Source organism: Trachypithecus francoisi, unplaced genomic scaffold (genome assembly GCF_009764315.1).
Source record: "Trachypithecus francoisi isolate TF-2019V2 unplaced genomic scaffold, Tfra_2.0 Lachesis_group12, whole genome shotgun sequence".
In the NCBI taxonomy this organism is placed as follows: Eukaryota; Metazoa; Chordata; class Mammalia; order Primates; family Cercopithecidae; genus Trachypithecus; species Trachypithecus francoisi.
Window position 1 is genome coordinate 77,544,946 of NW_022681457.1, and position 22,472 is coordinate 77,567,417.

Consider the following 22,472-nt stretch of genomic DNA (forward strand, 5'->3'; position numbering starts at 1 on the left):
CAGAACTGGGGGAAGGGGCAAATCGGGAGTACAGACACAGCACAGAAGCCACAGCAGACGAGGAAGCGTGAAACCTGAAAGCCCTGTTTGCTTTCTCAGCCAGGAGGCTGGTAACATGGGGCAACTTCTCAGCCCTGCTCACCCACTGCCTGGAAATAAGCTCAGTGCTGTTGGTGAAGCATAATGGGAATGAGACAAGCTTTTTGGGCTGCATGGGAGCTAAGTGAGGCCTGTAATTATGGCTTTCCCTCCTTCCCTGGTAACCTGCATGACACAGCAGAGGCAGCCATAATCCCCCTGGGAACATAATTCTATTGGCCTGGGAACCACACTCCCAGCCCCCACAGCTGCTGCAGCCAGCTTCACCCAAGGAGAGTCTGAGCTCAGACATGCCTAACCCTGCACCCACCTGATAAATTTTTACCTACTCACCTTGGTAGCCAAAGACAAAAGACATAATCTCTTGGGAGCCCTATGGCCCCTCCCACCACCTGATCCTCCCTATACTACCACAGATGATGCTCTCTTTAAAGCGCCACCTCCTGGCTGAAGGCCAACCAACACAAAACAAGCATAATAAACAAAACTGCAACCCAGGACTCTCACAGAGTGAGAGAGGAAGCATGAAAGACTGAGAAAGCCAGTCTCCTTTCAAAACCCACATTCTCAGGAACTAATCCCTTCCAGTTAGAGCAAAAACTCATATGCCTCTGCAGGGGGACATTAATCTATTCATGAGAGATCCACCCCCATGACCCAAACACTGCCCACGAGGCCCAGACTCCCAACACTGCCACATTGGGAATCAAGTTAGCAACCAGAGTCTGAGCAGTTACACACCACATCCCAACCAGCAGGGCTGTTGTGAGCTGAGCAGGAAAGCCTCATAGGCCTGGTCTGGCATGAGCGCCTCAAGGACCCAGCCTCTCATACCCGCAATGAGACATGAAAAGGGATCCCCGCCTGGCCACATCACCAGGCACCTGTCAGTCTTCCCTCACACATGAGGTCTGCAGGCTCTTCAGGAAGCTCACGGAGTGGGCAGCTGTCCTGCAAGGTCTGGGAGGAGCCAAGGTAGACAAATGAATCTGGCCAGTGGAGAGGATGTCAGACCCCAAGCACTTCCTCCCCCACACCACAGTCTTGTGGTGGTTTCCTGCCTCTAGCTGGCCACCCTGTGTGAACAGGGACATCCTCAACCCTGTCCACACTTGGTGACTGCCTGGGGGCTGTTTCACCACCCAGTCCCCTACTTCTCACAGCTTCACTGGACTGGTGTCCCTGCTGTGCCAGCCTCTCTCCATCTAGACCTTGCTTCTCTTGCTGGATCTGAGCACAGCTGTCCCCCATTTTTAGCCCAGGTCCCTGAATGCCATAGACAGACCTTCTTTTTACTAAGATGTGACATCTTTGTCTGCTTCTCTGACAGGGCTTCTCCCGAAATTTGTGGCTGTAGGCAGAACCTCCCTCCCTGTCCCCTGACCTCCTAAATCACTGGGCTACTTTAGCCCTGCTCTGAGAGGAGGCAGGAAAGGAGCAGCCTGGACAGTGCTTGACTGGAGTCAGAGCGAGAGGGTTGGGACAGAGAGTGGGCTGGGAATTTCCTGCACAGGATGTTCACCTAGTATCAGGTGGCACACGAGGGCTTGTGTTGGCCATGATCAGAGAACAAAGGACAGTGGAGGCTCAGAATTCTGGGTGGTCAGCCATGGAGAGGTGCTCTAACCACAGGATCCCAAAGGGCATGAATGAGTGACCAAAAAGTGACCCTGCTCAATCCACGCAATGGGCAAGACTCAGGGTGAGTGCGCATCTGTGCACATTCCATGACAACATATAGAGACACTCAGGCACAGCGACACCTGTATGTGCCCACTGCACACTCCACATTCAACCCACACACATGCCCAGGATCATAGGAGGCAGCAGAGTGTGCTTAGAGAACCGGAAGAATTAAAAGGAATCCATCTTTGGTGCCCACCAGTCCCCAGCCTCCTATCTCCCTCCCACAGGGAGCCTGTCCATCCCTTCTCACATCAAAACTCTTAGCTCCTTTTCACACTCACACACACTCTCAGAGAGTGTCAGTACTCATGATGAAGGCTTGGTCAAACAGGCCAGAATCAGAGGCCTCAGCTCAAGCTCCTCCCCGATGAGTGTCTTACAGGTTCCTTCCCTTCATACAGAAGTGGGAAAATGGCCCCCTCCCATCCAGCCTCCCAGGCCTTCTCAAGGCCTGATTTAAGCTGATTCAAGTGGTGGAGAAGGGTTCCCTTCCTCCAGGAAGCCCCCCTCTAATGCCACTTGGCCACCTTCCCCAGCTGAACCCTGGATGCCTGGAGCACCACGTGACTGTGAGACATAGACACTGACAACGGCAGGGGTGCCACAGAGACACATCTCAGGAGGAGCGGAAGACACACCAGTGATACCATATCCCATATTTCTCGACTTCAGTGACCGTTACAAGAGAGTCTGCTTCAGAATTATTTATTATTTTGTACAGTCTTCGTTTAGGCAATTTTTTATGTCTATTATATTCAAAACACACACATACAAAGTTAAACAAAGAAACACATGTCAGTGAAGGGGCAGTCCCCTAAGCCATTCTTCTATTCGGTGGTGCCCAGTCATAACCACAAATCTCAGGGCAAAACTTTCCTTGTGTTCACTATGAGCCTCTAAGGTTGGAATGTAAGTTTCTGCTGCGTTTTTAAGTTTGCCAATTATCGGAGATAAATGAAGTTTCTTGAACCAAATAGGTGCTCACCAAATGTTTGTTGAGTAAATGAATGAGCTCTAGAATACATGCATGATAAACATTTATAGACACACATTTGTACATAGCACTGTCCTCTAGGTGTTTTCTATGGGAATATCTACTCCCCTTCTAAACTATAAGCCTTCTGAAGGCAGGGTGCCCCAACTCCTCTACATCCAGCTTGGGGAGGGTGGTGCCCAGGGAGAGGTCACAGCCTGAGCCATCCGAGGCCCCATTCTCATCAGAGCTACTTCCCAGACCCAGGGCCCAGTGGCTTCAGGTGGAGGTGGATGCCATTCTTGGAGCGCAGGACAAGCTGGAGCATCTTGATGGGCAGCCGTGAGGGGTCCAGAGAGAACTCAAAGTGGAGCAAGCACATGGCTGTAACCACCTTCATCTCACTCATGGCAAACTGCTGCCCGATGCAGTTCCTGTAGCAAGCAGCACAAAGAGTCATTGTGCAATGGAGCGTCCAGAGTGATGACATTCAGTGCTCTTAGCAGCCAACAAAAGTCAATAACTATTTTTGGTTGAATAATTCGCTGATAGATTGGTTGACCTCCCAAACCTTGGGAGCATGGTGAGGGTCCCAGACCAGGTAGATTCACATGGTGGGGGTCTGGAATGGGAGTCTCTCTTGGAATGACTCACCTATCCCACCTACTTCCCAGGGACAGGAATATGATAATTGCAAGAAGAAGGCTCCTGCATTAGAATCATCACAAACCCAGCATGATTCCCCCTTATTCAGAGTACCTTCTAATAGTGCCTCCCCTATGATGTCATCCACCCTCTCCTCCCCAGTCCTGAGGGCCTGGGATACTGGGTCTCTCCATACCTGGGCCCAGCAGAGAAGGGCATAAAGGCAAAGGGATGGCGTTTGGACGCATTCTCAATGGAAAAGCGCAGAGGGTCAAAGACCTGAGGAGACAGACCTTGCTTAAACATTCACCAGGTCCTGGCAGAGGGTGACTCTCCCAGTCCCCCACCCTGTCTGATCTCCCAGACCAGGGAAAGGGTACCTCAGGGTCAGGCCATACAGCACTGTTCCTATGGAGGGCATAGATGTGCATAGAGATCAGGCTTCCTGTGGGCAGAACAGAGATTGGTGACCAGGTAGTCCTGGGAAGCCAGGCCTACCTCCACATAAGATCAGAGTCCCCTAGTGCCCCCGGGGTGCCAGCCCCTACTGACCACTGCCAGTGACAGAGAGTTCATGACCACACCCGACTCATCACAGTACTTTGACATTATCATGCCCAGTTCCTGTAACCCCAGCACTGGGTGCAGCACCTGACAGACATTTGTGAAATGAATAAAGGGAGAATGAACCCCTCCATCACAAGGTAGAACAGGAAGGAACTATTAAACCTTTTCAGCTAACTGACTCTTGGGAAGTTATTATTCATAATATTACACTGCCAACAGTAACCGCTATCATTCACCAGGTGCTTACTATGAACCAGGTACAGGCTTAACACTCTTTACAAAACTACCACATACAGTTGTGCAGGTTGCACACTGCACAGCATCATAGTCTATGTGAGTGATGCTCTCTAGTGCTCTTCGGGGCATGATCTGCATGGTGGTACATGGCAGCCTTGGTGGACATTGTCTCTTTAATCCTGACAGCAGCCTTGAAACATAGATACTCTTCTCATCCCCATTTTACAGAAGGGGAAATGGAGGCTCAGAGGTAGAAGAATTGATCAATATGTTGTGGGGCTGGGATTGAGAACCAGGGCTCTCTGAACGCAAAGCCTGAGCTCTTCCCCCAAAGTGCAAAGATTTGACTAAAGGCACAGAGGGTGCCAGAGGAGCATGAAGAGGACTCCATTTCCACCCCCAAATCCACCCATCTCACCTGCAGGTAGAGACCGGCCATCCACAAAGGTGACAGGCTTGCTGAGCTGGCGGTACACCTGGGGCACAGGTGGGTAGAGGCGGAAGCTCTCCTTGATGCACATGGTCAGATAAGTCATTTTGCCCAGATCATCCCTGCCAGCAACACAACCAGAACATTCTGGAAATGGGAAGCAGCAGGATTTGGGAAGAAAGCAGACTCCAGCCCCAGCCCCAGTTTTCCCTCACCACCACCACACACTCAAGAGTCAGGGCCACAGGGTTCCAAGTGCCCTGGCCAGGCCTGACATAGTGTGGACACTCAGATCTAAGGGATCTGGTTCCACTTTTCTGCATCCCTTTCTCATCTTCACTGGTAGGAGAAGAAGGCACAGGACCCTAGAGATGAATGTGCACACAGCCATCAAAGACAAGGTCACCTCTGCAACTCTCAGGACCCCCATAGATGCCTACAAAGGATAGTTCTTTAGGTTCCAACTTGGTTTCCCCTACTGAGCAGAATGAAAGAAACCAGGGCTGATACACATTGGTTGAATGAATCAACCAAAGTTCATGCATTGTTTAATGAGGTGAGTGTGTGTGTGTGTGTGTGTGTGTGTGTCTTTTTCCTTTGGCCACCAGGAAGCTCAGGCCCAGATATGACATCCAACTATAACTACTGGGCAATATTTTATTACAGAGTCCCCAAACTCCCCACTGGCTCTTATTTTTCATTTGCATTTTATTATTTTATTGAATAAATGTCCTCTAAGTTGCTTCAAGCTCTAGATGGAATGACGTGAAAATAAAATAAATATTCTAATCCCTGCCTCGGGTTGTGTTCACATTGTTACCCAGCCTACAATGCCTAGCTCGCTCTCTTTGCCTGAATTTTAACCCTCCTTAGAAAGTCAATTCAAGCCTCATTCCTTCCCTCTGTGCTCAGCCTTCAGACCACGCGATCCTGTAATTTTCTCTCGCTGTTTGGTTATGTGAATTTGTCTCTCACAAAACCCCATGAGCAGCAACTTGGCTTCTCTTTCTCTTCCATTCTGCACCCCTGATAGCACCTGGCATGTGCCTGGATACCCTGTGGGGGGGGGGGGGGTGGGATTCTCACATATGACCAACAGAAATGGTAATGAAGCTTCATACTCCAGGTCCTAGACCCTGGAGTTAAAGGTCAGTCCCCCTCAAGTGGATCTAAAGTTCCCCCACCGGCTCAGCATTTTCTGTACCCCTGCTGTGTGCCCAGCCCCCTGCTGGAGGCTGCTCAGGAGCCCAGAGATAAAGGCAGGGTATCTGACCACAAGCCAAGGTCTGAGGGGAACAGACAGCGAGCAAGGTTGGAGGAGCTTCTGAGAGACTCCTAGAGCTCACGCTGCAAAGAGAGGTCAAGGTCAATCCTTAAGTGTTCAGGAGTTCAGTCTTAGGCCAAGAAACAGGGGAAAACAATGGAAAGTTTTTAAGTGATGAAGTTTGGGGAAGTCTTTTCTCCTTCACCAGCAGGAGAGATATGGCATCTGGAAGCTGAGTACTGCCATCCAAAGGCAAGTAGCAAGGGACTGGCTCTCCTAGCTGTCCCAACTCTGTTCACCCCCACATTTCCACCTCTTTCTCTCCCAGCTCTCCCTACTCTATCCAGGAACCCAGTAGGGTAATCAGGTTCTACCTTCAGAAGAAGTTAGCACACAAAATAGCAGCCTCTTGCTGACAACTTTCTCTACGTAACACATCTGAAAAGGCTCCATTTTGGGACAATGGGCTCAGGGGTGTGTCTGTGCCCAGCCACCCCCCACCCCCCAACCCCCGCTGTCACAAATGGTATGACACTGGGGGAAACAGGACAGCCGCCGCCACCTCACCTGACTTCCAGGATGGTTCAGGACAGGATGGGCACCGCCCTTCCCAAGGGCTGAGCAGGATAAACTGGGCCCACCCTCAGACTCACTCACCACTGGAAGGAGTCCTGGTCCCCTAGGATCTCACGGACCTCCTCTCTACAACGATGCTGGTGCTCAGGGTACAGGGCCATGCAGTAGAGAAACCAGGAGATACCACTGGTGGTGGTGTCATGGCCTTCAAACATGAATGTGTCCACTTCAGCCCGGAGGTCTGCATCTGACAGCTTGCTGTCATCTTCATCCTGGGTTAGGGAAGGCATAATAGGACAGCTCGAGATATTGGAGATGGGTAACAAGAAGAACTCATAGCAGTGGTTGTCAAATGAAGGTCTCAGGGAGAGAGTGAAAGCTCCTTTTCAGAAGGTGGATTAGGACTTTCCCCCAGAGTCCCATCTTTCTTCAAAGCTCAGCCTGGATGCCTCCTCTTCTACAAAGCCCTCCCTAATCGCTCTGACCAAATGACTTGTGCCTTGTCCAGCCTGGACTGTTAGTTCTGCTCACTGGGCATGCAGAATACCACCTGCCAGAGGAAGACATTTTGGTCAACATCTACCTACTATCTCCCCTGCTGGACTGTAAGCATCTGGAGGGCAGGGCCAGGTCTTTCCCATCTCTGCATCCTAGCACAGGAACTGATCCAGAGTCAGAGCTCAGTGAGTTTCTAGAGTTGATGAATAAAGAACTTACGGAATGAATGAATGAATGAATGAAGTCTAAGATTCTAGGATTCTACAAGGCCTACATTTTGGGGGATCTTAGAAGTCTAGAAATGTCATCCAGTCACTACCATGTGACCTAGGCTCCCAACTCCACAGCTCAGGCACACACACCCTACACCTGCCCACCTCTGAACCTTTGCTAATATGTTTCCTGGGACGAGGAACAGGTTATATTTGCTGAGTAAAGACGGGGAAATGCTTAAGAGCTCCTTCTGCTGTCCTGGGAGGATGGTCTGAAGACCTCTCTGGGACCAGTCCTCAGGTGGGGGTGGCCAATCATGTACTCACCCGGGCACCCAGGAGAATGTCCAGGAAGTCCAGGTGCCTCTGGTTCTGGGTCTTCTTCCGCACCTTCTCATCCTGAAGGGCTGCCTTCCGCTCCCTGATGACCTGGTCTGAACCGGAAGCACAGAGCGTCACTGCCTGGGAAGCCATCTTCTGTCCAAAGGGCAACTGGGGTCCTATAATAGGAGGGGGCAGAGAGGGGCCAGCAGGAGGAACCCAGGCTTCCTAGAGGTGAGCCTTGTTGGAAAGGCCCACCTGTATGGTCATGGGCCACCTGGCAGGCCCGCAGGAAGCGGCGGCCATGTGGGGTGAGCCAGTAGATGAAGTCATTATGGTAGTGGAAGGACGCAAGGCGCTGCTGCACCAACAGAGTGAGATCGCTGACTGCAAGGTAGTAGCTCCTGTCCCTGCCAAGCAGAGGGTAGGAGGAAGGATTGGCTTAGACACTGGCCCAGGAGCAGAGCCAGAGCAACTCCATGCCAGAAATCTAGCCCCAACCACAGAGCATCCTGCCCTTCTTCTCCTGCCCTTAAGCCTCCTCGCTAAAGCCAGATGTTTCTCCCCACCATGAGCAAGTCCTGGCTCCCCGCAAGCTAAGGCTCCCTGGGGCAGGACGCTATCTCTTCTCAGATCAGGGCCCAGGACCCCTACGAACTCTCCCCTGTAAACTGGCTTTGGAGACAGTGTGGTCAGCCCCGAGGTGGCCCCTGACCTGTGGCCCAGGCCGGTGTCTCCTCTTCCAAAGATGCACTTCATGAGTGTGTCCAGCGCCATGTGGCCCACATCGCAGAAGATGTCAAAGGACTTACCCTCCTGAGCCTTCTCTTCCCACTTGTCCTGGAGTCCAGGGATACGAGGCAATGTGTAGGAGGCAATGTGGGGGTCAACTGGACTGGATGCCACAAGCTTCACTCCAGGACCCATAGCCTATCCTCCACCACCAAGCCCCCTTCACACACTCCCAGTCCCTGCCCTGCCCTCCATTCTGCTGGAATATCAGGATAGGATAGGTAGCAGTTTGGCAGCCTCTGGGCTACAGGCTCAGAGGGCAGGACCAGGAGGCAGATCTTGCACCGCACACAGATGTTTTCTCCCAGTCAGGGTAGCTTATAAGGGAGTAGGACGGCTGAGAGGTGGTGAGCTCCCCAGCACAGTGAGTGTGTAAGTAATCCTGGAGAGGAGTTTCCTATAAGGGGAAACACTAGCCTGGATAACCTGGGGATTATCCAGCCCTGAGACTCTAAGCCTGACCTCTGACATCCTTCTTAGAGATGAGCTGTATTGACATAATTTTGGGCAGTTGTGGTAGACAGGAAGTGAGGAGACACTTTTTAGGTGTGAAAGCCTTTCTCTATACTCTCAAATAAAGGCAGTCCTCAAACCTGCTATGCTAGGAGCCTTAGTAAGTTCTCACAGAGACCCTTTGGCCTGGGAGGAAAGAGGGCTGGGTCTCCTGATGGAGACCAGGACCGGGCTGCCAGGACACTCAGAGATTCAGCACCTACTCAGTGGCAGCATGTGGCACATGTCAGCAGTGCAGGGATTTGGCACTGCTGTTGCAGGCAGAACAGGCCTTGGGGCTCAGCTATTCTCCTCACTGCAGAACACCACCTGCTCTCCCCAGGACAAAATCAGGGCGGAGAGGGGCTAGTCCAGGAGCCAACAGCCTCCACTACTCTGGCACAGGGAGCTCACCAGCATGACACGTGTGGACTCAGCGAACAGAGCCACATAGGGCTTCAGCACATCATAACGAAAGCCAGCTGTGAGTAGCTTGCGGTGCTGGAACCATTTGGGCCCCTCAAGAACCAGAAGGCCTTTCCCTGGGGAAGGGATAGGAGAGAGAGGGCTGGTCAGTCCAGGAGATACTGCCCCACCCCTGGCAGTCTGGGGCTAAGCACATCCTACCCAACTCCATCCTTGAGCCTGGAACCCTCCAAGGATGGGCCACTAAGCGACCCAGTATTTCCCTCCACGCCCTCGCCCTAGGTTACCAGGGCCTCAGGACGCAGGTGGCGGCAGTTCTTGGCTGAGTGAGCTCCTTCCTTAGGACAGGATAACTCAGCTTCTGCCTCTCAGCTGCACCCACAAGCCTGGGTCCAGAAACTTGTGTCAGATGACATTGCCAGATATGAGACAAAGGACATACATCCCCCTGGAGACAGTCAAGCGGGGGGAGCCTGCTGAGCCTTGACTGTCAGCTGCTGAGATTCGCCACAGCTTCAGGACTTGGGGAATGGCCCACTGTGTTCGTGCTTCATGGCCTCAGGTGGGAGCCTTCCTACCCCACCCCAACACACCCAGCAATGGAAATGCATTCCTGTCTCCAAAACCACCTCTTCATTTTCCTAATCCTTTTCTTTCTGCCTTCTAATTTTATCCTCCCATTGATAACTGAAAAGAGTGTTAGAAGCAAAAAGACTTCCCAGTGGTACTCGGTGAGTAAATAGGATTGGGAATGTGTTCTCCCTCTTGGCCCTGCCCTTTCTCAGCTCCCAGGAAAACACTGAAGACCCCATAGGATCATGAGTAAAAGAGGAGCTTTGGAGAAGCATATGGTGGCTAAAGAACACTCAATGGGTTTAACTTGACTACCTCTGAAAAGAAAAAAGTAAAATAAAATAAAATACTCAATGACTCCCACCTACTCTCGACATCAAATCACGTCCTCATCCTGGCAGTCAAGGCTGGCCTGTCCTCCCTGCCCAGCCTCATCTCCCAGCTGGGCTCTACCTTGCAGCCACTCCGACAGTCTCACAGCCTCTGGTGACCAGCCGTGGTCCTACCACCACACCATTTCCTCCGACCCTTGCCCTGGCCAGCACCACCTATTTAAATCCCCTTTCGGATCAACTCTAGTGTCACCTCCTTCAGGAAACTGTTCTTCACACTCACACATTCTCCAGAGCCTTTGCCCTGGCTAGAGAAGGCAGGCCCTGCCAGAGAAGATGCCTTAGCTCCACAGCTGGGGGCTCTCCTGTTCCTCCCCTGTCTCCCCACTGACAGCTGAGCTTAGGATGGGTACCCGAGAACTAGGCCATCTGGGATAACCAATTGAGCAGGACAGGGCAGGATCCTAGTCACCCAGCACCATGGGTCTGAGGTGGGCATGGCAGGGAAGGCAGGTGCTCACTCACCAATCCACTGGAGGATGAAGTCATACACATCAGGAGCCTTAGGGTCTGCAGGAGGAGACAATCAGGTCAAGCAGGGACCTGGGGTTCCTAGAGAAGGCTCGTTTATGAGTAGGGAGGGCACCTCAGCCGCCCAGACTTAGTACACAGGCCCAGGCCTCCTCCTCACATGGTGCCCTGAGCCCTTTGTTCTCAGGAAGCCCCACCCTTTCCTGAGAGTCCCATCCTCTCTCCTCACCCCCACGGCTGTACACAGCTTTGGCATAGTCGGGCTCATAGATGTTCAGGAAGCCAACGAACTGTCCGAACCAGAGTTGGTGGGCATATGGGAACTGGTGGGCCCAGGACACCACTTTGTCCAGGCTCCCCGTCTGCTGCATCTGAAATGATGACAGAAGGCCAAGGTCACTCAGGAACACACTGTCTCCAGCCAGGCCCCAAGTACCTGGGAGGGCAGGGGAGAAGGCTGCCCAGGCAGGCCCTGGTTGCTTCCTTACCTCTCCTGCACTCCCTTCTCCTAAACATTCCTAGGCCTAGTGCCCTCTCCAGCCCTACAACCATGCTCTAAGTCCAAGTCGCCTTCTTCTTACACCAGGGTTAGCTCAACATCCCCAAACTAGCAACCTGCTTCCACTTGGCACCTGCCACCAACTCTTTACTGCACTGCAGCCAGAAAGTGCTTTCTTCTCCACATTAAAGCTCTTTCATTATAAAGGTAATATTTGCTTGTTGTGCAACAGAGAAATAGCCTCAATTCCACCCCTGCTGCATCTTTCAACATATTTTTATTGAGGGCCTACATGTGCAGGGCTCTGTTCTCAACATCTCAGAGGAATGAGACAGACAAGTTCTGCCCTTTCATTCTATGGAGAAGACAGATAATAGACAAGTAGACAATTAAGCAAAATCATCACAGACAATAGTGAGTGCTGAGAATAAAAACAGTGCTATGAGAGACACTAACAGGGAGGGCCTGCTTCGATAGGGTGATCTTGGAAGGCTTCTTGTTGGAGACAACATTTAAGGTGAAACTTGAAGGATGGTGAGGCTCTGGCTGTGTGAAGCATAAAGGAAAAGCATTCCGGGTGAGAAAACAGCAAGCACAAAGGTGCTGGGGTGGGAAAGGTGCTGGGTGTCTTCCAGGAGGTGTCCCGTGGTGGGACAGTCACCTGGGATGAGCTTGAATGGGTCATCCAGAGGTTGGTACATGTCCTTTGGAGGTTTTATAGCCACATATACTCACCCAGAGGTGTTTTAAGTAAACAAAGTTATACAATAAATATTTTTGCAAAACCAGCCTTTTTCCATTAAGCATATCTTGTCCTCCTTTCCATGCTAGTGCACTTAACTGTCATTAGTATTTTTAACAGTCGTGTAGTATTTCACTATAGGGATGTAATGTATTTAACTATTTTTCCTCATTTAGTGGAAGTCTTTCAAAGAAACACTTAACACTCCTAGTGGTCTGCCCAGGGGCCTTAGGAAAGGTCCAAGCTCTGGAGTTTGTAAGGAGGCATAGTAATGACTAATCTTTATTAAGCACTTGTTGTGTGCCAGACCTTGTTTAAGCTACTTACATTTTGACCTGATTGAATCCTCACAACAATTCTAAGTGGTCCCATTTTAGGGAAGAGGGGCGAGCCTAAGGAATAGATGTTAGGTTACAATCCCATAAAATTCCTGTAGAGGCCTGAGCCTGTGCTGGGCCTGCTTTTTCTCTCTAAAATTCTCTCTCACAACTGCCACCTACTCGTTTATAGTATCCACACAAATTAGGAAAGGAAAAATATCCAAACCTTAATAATTTGGACATTTTTCCCCTCCTAATCTCATTTTGAAATGTGATCTCCAGTGTTGGAGGTGGGGCCTCGTGGGAGGTGTTTGCATCATAGGGGTGGATCCCTCATGAATGGCCCTGGGGCCTTTCTGGCAGGATTGAGTGAGTTCTCTTGGCTCCCATGATAACTGTTTGTTAAAAAGAGTCTGGCACCTCTCTCTCTCTTTCTGTCTCTCTCTCCCTCCTTTCCTCCTCTCTTGTCATGTGATGTCTGCTCCTTCTCATGAATAGCAGTTTCCTAAAGCCCTCACCAGAAGCAGATAACTGACCATGCCTCCTGTACAGCCTGTGGAACTGTGAGCCAAATAAACCTTTTACCCAGTCTCAGGTATTCATTTATAGCAACACAAAGGACTAAGACATCCATGTTGTATCTTCCAGGGAACATTCTTAAAGAAGGACACAGGCATCTGATAATGTAGCCCCGAGGGATCCTTTCTGGCCCAAGCCACTATCTCCAAGGGCTCATGGGATTGGGCCTATTTTGGCCTCCAGCCACCCATCTGTGCCTTCTCTAGGGCTCTTCCCCTCCTAGGCCCTCTGTGGAGTTGTCTGTAACCATCCCACAGATCCCTTCCCTCACTGCCTCTGAACTCGGAATCCTGAGTTCAACCCAACAGGGCTGTAAGAGTTTTCACTGCCCTTGAGTACACAATGTCAAAAAGAATACAAAGTGATAAAAATCATCTCTACCCACAGGTAAGAGGAAACCTTCTGGTATCCCTGCCTCCTTCCTGGCTGGTACCCCTGGAAGCGCTCCTTTCCCCAATGTCTCTCTTATTTTTCCATCTGCCCTCCTGGGTTTTCCTCGCCAACTTCCTGGTTACCTGACCATTCCCCTTCTCTCCATCCCTACCAGGTCCAGAAAGCCCAATTGGATGGGTCAAGGAAAGGCTTACGTCACAAAAAAGCCAGACTCATAGGATCTCAGGATCGGAAGGAGCCTTTGGCTGATCTGGTTCATCCAAGCCTCACTCTCCTCCTTATCAGTTACCCTTGTGCACCTCTGCAGCAACCCCACAAGGGACAGTAGACCCTAGTCTCACGCTGACCACATTCACAGCCTGTGCCCTGATCAAGGTGGCAGTCAGCTTGTCACTGCCTCCTTGTGCCCAACTTTCTCCTAGCTCTTTAGATTTATTTAAGAAATAAATAAATTTAAAATAAATAAAAAACGTGTGATGAGCCCAAGCCATGGCCAAGCTTTTAAATACATCTAGAGAACTAGAAGCATCTGCCAGGCACCTGCCTTGATTATCCCAGGAGCCTGGTAAGAGGGAGGACAGCTCCCAGCACCTGGTCCCACTATTGCAGCTGCAGCCCCTCAAGAGGGCTGAGGCGTCTTCCCTGTGGGGTACACGTGGCTGCCTGGACAGTTCCTCTGGATTACACAACTGGATGCATAATCCAGTTGTGTAATCCTGAGCTGAGACACTTACAGGGCTGGGAGGTCTGGGACGGCTTGTTTTTTCTCCAGAAGGAAGGAAACAGGAAGAGAACAGGGCATGAAGATAATTCACTGATCCCAGCTCCCCAGCCCCACCTCCCACCCTCACATTGGCACTCCTTGTTGACCTCACCAGAAATAAACCACAGGAAGGATTGGGAAGAGCAAGCATATGTCACCACTCTCCTCTCTGCTTCCCAAGAGTCTAAAGTAAGCTTTGCTCCAAGAATCAGATGGGAAAGGTATTTCAACATTGCCTAGTGGAACCCTGACCTCTTTTTATAGGTGGAAACGTGCAGTACAAAGACCAAAGGGAATTATCTTCATGCCCTGTTCTCTTCCTGTTTCCTTCCTTCTGGAGAAAAGACAAGCCATCCCAGACCTCCCAGCCCTGTAAGTGTCCCAGCTCAGGATTATACAACTGGATTACTCATTCAGTGTGAGTTAAGGGAGACCAGGGATCCCGGCTTAGGCTCTTTCTGCAGCCCTTGTTAGCAAGCCTGCTCAAGCCATCAGCCAGTTGACCTGAAGCTCAGTGGGCCAGTGTCCAAGAAACAAGCTACCCTCGACCAGTGTGTTGCAGCTACAGTTCCCCAGGGGGCTGCTTCAGAACAAAAATAAGTTGGCTCACAAAATGGGGATAAGAGTTTCGAAAAACAAAAGATGAGGGAGGAGAAAGACGAAGATGTTTCCTTTTCGGCAGCATGTCATTGTTCCCTCAAGGCAGGTCATGTCGGTCTCAGATTCCCAGCACACAGGGTGCCTGCCCAGCACCTTCACCTGGTAAGAATCCCTGCTTAAGTGCTCAAACATCTCTAGTGACAGGCAACTTCTTTTCAAAACACCCCAACCGTCTTTGGACAGTCTTAATTCTTCAAAAGGCGTCTTAGTTGCTAAAGTGAAAGCCACCTGCCCATAGCCTTCCCCATGGGTCTCCCTCTGGGACCACACAGGCTCCCACTGCCCAGGGAAGTCCTGCAGGGATTGGGAGTGGGGAGCTAGAACCCCCTAGGTCTGCTCTCCACCAGGATGGACAGTGCCCTTTGGTGCCCTGGTCTCAGCTGTCTCCCTACCATGGTCCCTCTCCCCACACCCAAGATTACCAGGGCTCCATGTGTGCATGAGTCCAAGCCACTGCCAAGTTTTTAAATAAAGCTAAAGAGCTAGAAGCCAAGAAAAACCAACCAAAAGGGAGTAGAAGTAGTATCTCTGAAATAACTATAAAACTCAGTGGGAAAAGCAGACTCAATGTATACAAACTCACTGGGGATTCAGCTGTGAGGTTGAACAGAGTCATGGAGAGCCTGAAAAGAGGGGATCAAATGCAAAATGCCCCAGGGAGCAGAGAGGTGACTTCCTCCCATGCTGGTGACAAACTTGACTTCATCCTCCATCCTCCCTTTCAAAGACAAAGGAACCATTACACATGTACATGTGAACAGATAACATACAGAAAGAACCCCTAGCTCAATAGAAGGAGCAAAGGGACTTTGGGTGAGATCAGTGTGGTCACCAGGACTCTCTAGCCACCATGCCTTGGCTAGGAAGTGATGATGGGCTTTGTCCAAAGTCACACGACTAGCATCATGCCCCAGTCTTTAGATTCCAAAGCCTGTGCTCTGCCCCCAACACCCTCCCTGTCTTCAGCATCCAAAGGTGAACTCCAGACTCAGGAGCACCCAATCAGGTGAGAGGAGGAATGCAGGAAAGCATCCAAACAACTAAAAAGGCAGGAGGGCAGGGACCCAAGAAATGCCCAAGAGTCTAGGGGGATGCAGTCATCTGTCCTCAGTCTGCATGGGCAGCTTTGCTGCCCAGAGTTGGGTCCCTCCAGAGATTCATCCACTCTTCCAACACATGGGCATTGAGCCAGAGACAGTGCTAGTTTCTGGGGTTACAGCGGTGAGCAAGACAAAGCCGGGCCCCACCAGCATACATTCCAAGCGGGGAGAAAGAAAATAAACAAGAATCAAATACACCAAGAGTATGATTTCAGGTGGTGATAACTCCCGAAAGAAAAAAAGCAGAGTAAGGGGCAGGGCTGCCACTATGGATGGGGGTGGGCTAGGAAGGCCTCGCTAAGGTGACATTTCAGCAAAGAGCAGCAGAAATGTCTTCTCGAAAGCCCCATGGCATCAGCCACAATCTGCTTCTCAAAAACTTTTCTTTCAACTGCCCCCTCTACCTCTCCCCTCCTCACTCCTGGCAGATCACCCTTGCTCTACTTCCCAGAGAAAATAGAACCCATCAGATAAGAAAACCCAAAAAGTCAGCTGGCAGACCTGAAGGACCACCCTACCTGCGCCCAGCCTCTCTGTTTACCTCTGTTTCAGGAGAGGAGCATGCAGGGCCCGTCCAAGACCAGTCCCTCTGGATTCTGACCCTCCCCACAAGGTACCTCACGTATCAATCAGCCCCTCTCTCCCAAATCATAGACCTCACCTTCTCTGCAGGCTCCTTCCCATCCTCATTCAAAACTTGTTCAAGTCTCTCACTTAAAAAAAAAAAGAAAGAAAGAAAGAAAGAAAACAAAACCAAACCTCCCTTGGTTCAGTTTCCTCCTCCAGCTAACACCTTATTTCCTTATCCCTTCATAATCTAACTTCTCTAAAGAGCTGTGCCTACTGTTTCCAATTCCTTGTGACGGCCCCACCTCTCCTATGCTGCTCTTGCTAAGGAATCCAGCACCCTCCCTGGCACTGAGCCCAGATGACTCCCCATCTCTCGTGCACTGTCTCCTGGATGTCCTCCCCTCTCTCCCAGTGGCCACCCTGGGCAGCTCCTCACCCACTGTTTGTTCCTCCAGATCCAGTCCTTGGCCTCTTCCCTTGTTGCATCTTCTCCCTGAAAGCTCTCACCTGCTTCTGTGGTTTCCTGTGCCATCTACTTACCAACAATTTCTCAGTTGACAGCTTTTTCCAGTTTACCTGTCTCCTGAGGTCCAGAATCATAATCAACCCCCGGAACTCTCTGCATGACACCCTCCAGATTCCTCAGACCCAGCCTTTCCAAACCCACGCTCATACACATCTTCGGACACGTTTGTCCCCAGAATCTGCCTCTCCTACTGAACCTGGGGATAGAACCATCACCCATCCCAAAACTAGCCAGGAATATGGAATGTCGTTTTCTCCATGATTTATATCAATATGAAGAGGGATGTCCTGTAGAGGCAGCCCCTCCCCTCTGCAGGCCCACCAAGTGATTTTTACCTTGAAATTAGCAAACCAGAGTGAAAAGAGCCAGATGTAGCAGGTCATGGGAGGAGACTGCCACAGAATTCTCCAAATCTAGTACTCAAGGATTCCATACCCAGGCACTGACAGGGCTGCCCGCCACTGAGCCTCCTCTTCCTGGGTCTCAGATGCCCACATTTTAAAATTGAGACAAACAATTCATTCCTCCTATTTACAATCCAGTCTTATGGCTCTCTTTTGATGAGTTTTGCCAGATTCTGCTCTGGTCCAGCTGTGTTGATGCCTCCAATTAACAGAGCTCCAAGGGCAATCCTTATTTCCTTTTCCTGCTACATGGAGGGGCCCTCACTGACCCTCATGTCTGGCTACGGTGGAGGTCTCGATGCCTCTCTCTCCTGTGCCCACCCATGCCAAGACCTGGCCTGCTCCACCTTCCACTTCCCTCCAGCCCACTGGTTCACTCCCCAACACAAGGTGGAGGCCTGGATCACCTCCACCCTAGCCTCCCTGCCTCCTATTTGCCCTCCGTCAGTCTGTTTACCACCCTGAAGCCAAAGTGATCTTTCTAAAACATAAGTCTAAGCTTGTCTCTCCCTTGCTTAAATTCCTTCCATCGTTCCCTATCATCCTCAGAATAAGGTAAAGCCTTTTGACCTGGCCTCAAGGATCTGTGTGACATCCCCATCCACCTCCAGCCTCATCCTCTCCATTCTGTCCTCCCTGTCACCACTGCAGAACTGCTGAGCTACTAACACAGGTATGTCCTAGACCCCAAAACACAATTTATTTCCTAAACACACTGCTTTTTCCAGCCTGTGTGCCTTTTTGCACAGATAGCACCTTCTGCCTTTTCTTCTGCACTTCCTGCCACAGGTTTCCACCTCCAGATCTTTGAGGATGTGCCTCATCATCACCTCCCTGGACCTTCCCTGACTCCGCATGCTGAGAGGAGCCCTTCTCTAGGCCCAAGGATTGGTAACACTTGTACTGTGTTATTCATCTCTCCTACAGACCTAGTTCCTCTGAGGCAACCTCTTTGCCTTGATTCTTCATCCTCTGGCCTCAGCATAGGACCAGACCCAGAGTTGTTGATCAGACACTGCTGGTTGCTTAGGAAAGAGGGACTGTATCTGGCTCACAAAGACTGGGTTGATTTGAGAAGAAGGAAGGTGATGAAGAAAGCAAATGCCCCAGGGTGTTTTGTAGCAAGAATCCCTCTACAATGATTTAACACCTGACGTTTATCTGCCCAGTAGTTTGCAAAATACCTATACTTTATCTCTTTCTAACCCCTTCTCACCCAGTAAGGTAAAAATGATTATCTCCACTTTGTTGACAGGGAAACAGAAGCACAGAGAGGTAAAGTGGCTTAGCTAACCAGGCACAGCAAAGGCCTGTGATCAATGTTTACTGAATGAAAATGAGCCACAGCCCTGTCTTCACTACACAGCACAAGGTCAAGGGCACTGTCACAGCAAAGGGCATGGCTGGGAAAGAGGCCTCTGCAGCCTCAGAGAATCTCATTTCCTTGGTCTGGGAGCTGGCATTCTACACGTGCGTGCACACACACACACGCACGCACACAGACACGCACATCAGATTTGTTGGCTTCTTTTAAGGGTTCCAACCTCAGGCCAACAATATAGCTGAGCACCTACTACATGCAAAGTCCTCCCTGGTTCCTAGACTGGAATGAGGGGGACCCTGGAAGAATAGGACATGTCCCCACCTACAGAAGACACATTCTGAGAATTGAGGAGGATGATAAGTAGATGCTACCAAGGCCTCCAGACTGTAATTGAAGACCAAGAAGGAGAAATTAATCCTGACGGACAGCTCTTCCCTGCCCCTAGTCCCTTTACCCACCAGTCTTCCTCCCGTTCCTAACTCCCATCATTGCTGGGCCTAAGAATCAACTTTGCAGTAACCTTTTATGGACTCACAACGTTATGAATTAAAATGCAGAAGTCCTGGGCCCAGTCTTGACCTAACTCCTGAGCTACTAAACAGACGTAGACAAATACTTTGCACCCTCTGAACTTCAATGTCCTCATTTTTACATTAGGGAAAATAATCCCCTCTCTGCCCTCCCCATTTCTCAAGTTCAGGTATGAATCCAAGCAAGAACAGAGGCACCAAGCCCTGGAGGACTGCAGAAGTTGTGTTTGCAATGGTTCCCCAGGAAACCCTTGTAGTTCTCACAAGTAGTCACCCCTCCAGCCTTTGTTGCTCAACCTGATGCCAAGGGAAGGCCCTTCAGACAGTTGTGTTAGAGCCAAGAAGCCAAAGCTAGGCTGTGTTCCAGGCCTTCTGCATACTCTCAAGGTGGGGGTGGGGGCCGCTGGGGGAAAGAAAACAGCCAGTTCTGACCTGGAGGTGGAGGTGCAAGGTCCCTGTCCTAAAGAAGCCCCTGGCTGAGGGCAAACACAATTTGACGAAGGCAGGTAGAAGTGGAAAGGGAACAAGAAGAAAGGGAGAAAGTTCTCTCTAAATACCTCTCGTACCCCTTTAGTGTCAGACCTCAACCTTCCCTTGGCCCTCCTGTGTACTTGGCAAACCCTCTCCCAAGACTTCCTGGTCCCTCTGCTTTTCTTTTCCATCATGCTTTCTCCTCTGTGGATACTCTCCCTACTCTCCAACATTCTCTACTGGTTCATTCAGTGATGCCTACACTACACTAGGCTTTATGCTTAACCCTGAGGGTACAGGGATGAATCAGATCAGATCTCTATCCTCCAGGAGCCACAGTCTAGTGGGGAAGATGAACAGGTAAACAGAAGACAACAACCCAACAGGACAAGTGCTGAGATAAAAAGAATGGGGCTAAGGCAGAATCCTGGGGAGGAACCTCGCCAAGCTCGGGAGCAAGGCTCTGGTGTCTGTTTTCCCCTCAGACCGTAAGCTCTTTGAACCCCAGGCCTGGGTCTGATTCATCTCTCTGACCTACCCTTTCCTTTCCTGGATGTCTTCAGGATGCATGTTACAGGGTCATCTGTCAGGGCAAGAATAAGCCTAGAGGTCAAGCTCATTTCTAGTGTCAATCAAGGAAGAGAAGTCGTGCTCCCCACCCAGACAGAGAATGAGGAAAGTGGGTTCAGGAGGTGGAAGAAGGAACTTGCCTCACTCTGGGCCTCAATCTCTGGCATCTCAGCCGGGCGCAGTGGTTAACGCCTGTAATCCCAGCACCTTGGGAGGCCGAGGCAGGTGGATCACTTGAGGTCAGGAATTTGAGACCAGCCTGCCCAACATAGTGAAACCCCATCTCTACAAAGTGAAAAACTTAGCCAGGTGTGGTGGCGCATGCCTGTGGTCCCAGCTACTTGGGAGGCTGAGGCACGAGAATTGCTTGAACCTGGGAGGCGGAGGTGGCAGTGAGCCAAGATGGCACCACTGCACCTCAGCCTGGGAGACAGAGCAAAACTCCCCACCTCAAAGAAAGAAAGAAAGAAAAGTCTCTGGCATCTCTACCTGGGTTCCCCAAGCTGGCTGCAGATCAAAACACTAACAGTTGGACAGGTTTTTAAATGTAAACTCCTAGTTCCAATCTGACAAATCAGAATCTCCAGGGATTGGAGGTGCAGGAATTTGCTTCTCCCACTTGCTTCCAATTCCCTGCCCTGTGTCTAATTAGAAACCTCTGGTCTAGATCCCCATGACAGTAGGAAACTAAGAGGTCTTCCTAAGAGCAGGGGCTAACGTAGTTTCCACCCTGGAGTAGTAGGAGTTACTCAGTTCCTGGAGTAACAGGAAGATGAACCATGATCTGAATCTGGGAAGGTGTCACGGCTCCTGAGCCACCCACAGGCATGGCCGGGAGAGCCCTGCCTTTGGGGACACCAATCACCTAGACACTCGGTGAAGTCTGTCATGTGGTGGTACTTATCTTCATGCTCACACTCATTTCCTGCCTTATAAATGGAAATCTTTACACTACACACAACAACGGGACGCTGACTGAGCTTTCAACGGATTGCCTACTTCTATGGACTATCCAGAGGTTTTGGATTTCTGCCATTGCCTTTCTGTCACTGCTGAGCCTTTAGCAGAACCTGGTCCAAACTTTGGGCCTCAGAATGAAGAGAAGGCATCTATGGCATGCTTGAGCCCTGACTTGGAAGTTGCCCCCACTTCTGAAGTCAGCTTGAAAGGCTGGAGTGAAGGAGAAATTCCAGTGGGAAAGCTGAATGGAAGCCATGGATCCCAGGACATCATCCTCCTGCCCAAGTTAGAAGTCTCCCTCCACAGCCCCCTAGGAATTAGACCTGATTTTCTGAAAGAAGGGAGGATGTTTTCTTTCTCCCCAACCCCCAACTCCACATACCTCCAGGGCATGTCCAAAGAGCCAGTGGGTTGGAGGCCCTGGGAAGTTGCCCATGGCCTTAGCCAACCTCTGCCTCCGCAGCAGCAGGCGGATGAGCTTGAGAAAGCCTAAGACCAAGATCAGCCCAGAAGCCCACAGGCCCAAGCAGGAGAGTCTCAGGGAGAGGAAGCTGGGCACCATGGCTGCAGTTCCAGTCACCCAGCCTTCGTTCGACTTGCCTCCAGCTGCTCCTGGTTTCCTTTATACTCTGGACCCATGCATCCTGTCAGCGCCCAGCCCCAGCCACTCCCTGAAGCCAGCAGCAGCCAAGACTGGGCCGAGTGCCATAAGGCGGAGACAGCAACCCCCAAAGCCACAAACAACAGAAGAGAGAGCCTAGTGGCCTTCTCCCAAAATTCAGTTAAAGAGAAACCTAATAGTGAACTCCAAAAAAAAGCAGGCAGTGGGCATCCCACCTTGATTCCTTAAAACAAACAGATGGCAATTCTTGGTGTAATCATCAGCATAATAACCACTGCCTTCTCATACAAGCACTGTGAATGTTTCAGGCACTTTTTACATACTAGCTCATTTAACCCAAACAGCAAAGGAGGTCGGAGGCACTCACATTTTATACCCTTTTCCCAGATAATGAAGCTGAGGCTCAGCTTGCCTATGCTTTCTCTCAAGAAAGCTTCCCGTGTCCCCTTCAATGTGAACCCTTGAGAGAGCTGGCACTTATGCTAGGCTCGCAATGCTTTGAATTCTTTTTTGTGAGTCACCTTCAGAGACAAGGTTCTAGCCCCAAAAGGGAAAGGGGACCAGGTCAGAAAGGGGCCAACTCCACCCCTAAAACAATAGTGTCATTTTGACACTTAGGAACATAGAACTTTCAGGGTGATGAGAAGAAGTCATGAAATTCAGTCCCTCCTGGCTGGATGGAGGCACTTAGGCTCAAAGAAAGGTAGAGAAATACCCAAAGTTGCACAGCAAGACAGTGGCAGCACCCAGTGCCACAGCCCAGGCTTCTGTGGCAGAACAAGTTT

General features: G+C 50.6%; 1 protein-coding gene across 4 annotated transcripts; it reads right to left on the bottom strand.

Moving 5' to 3' along the window:
- Window positions 1–2,474: 2,474 nt before the first annotated feature.
- On the bottom strand, window positions 2,475–21,716 carry LOC117092645 (cytochrome P450 4B1). 4 transcript variants are annotated; one of them, XM_033226509.1, is made up of 12 exons: window positions 21,448–21,716; window positions 10,884–11,025; window positions 10,649–10,693; window positions 9,207–9,334; window positions 8,224–8,348; window positions 7,767–7,918; window positions 7,515–7,621; window positions 6,559–6,749; window positions 4,626–4,759; window positions 3,784–3,848; window positions 3,600–3,682; window positions 2,475–3,192 (listed from the first exon to the last, which is right to left on the bottom strand). In XM_033226509.1, the coding sequence occupies exons 1-12, from the start codon at window positions 21,625–21,627 to the stop codon at window positions 3,009–3,011; spliced, it is 1,536 nt and encodes a 511-aa protein (XP_033082400.1). In that variant the 5' UTR covers window positions 21,628–21,716; the 3' UTR covers window positions 2,475–3,008. The 4 variants fall into 4 exon arrangements, with proteins under 4 accessions (XP_033082400.1, XP_033082399.1, XP_033082402.1 ...); XM_033226508.1 differs by having other exon boundaries at window positions 7,767–7,921; XM_033226511.1 differs by lacking the exon at window positions 3,600–3,682 and having other exon boundaries at window positions 7,767–7,921.
- Window positions 21,717–22,472: the final 756 nt, after the last annotated feature.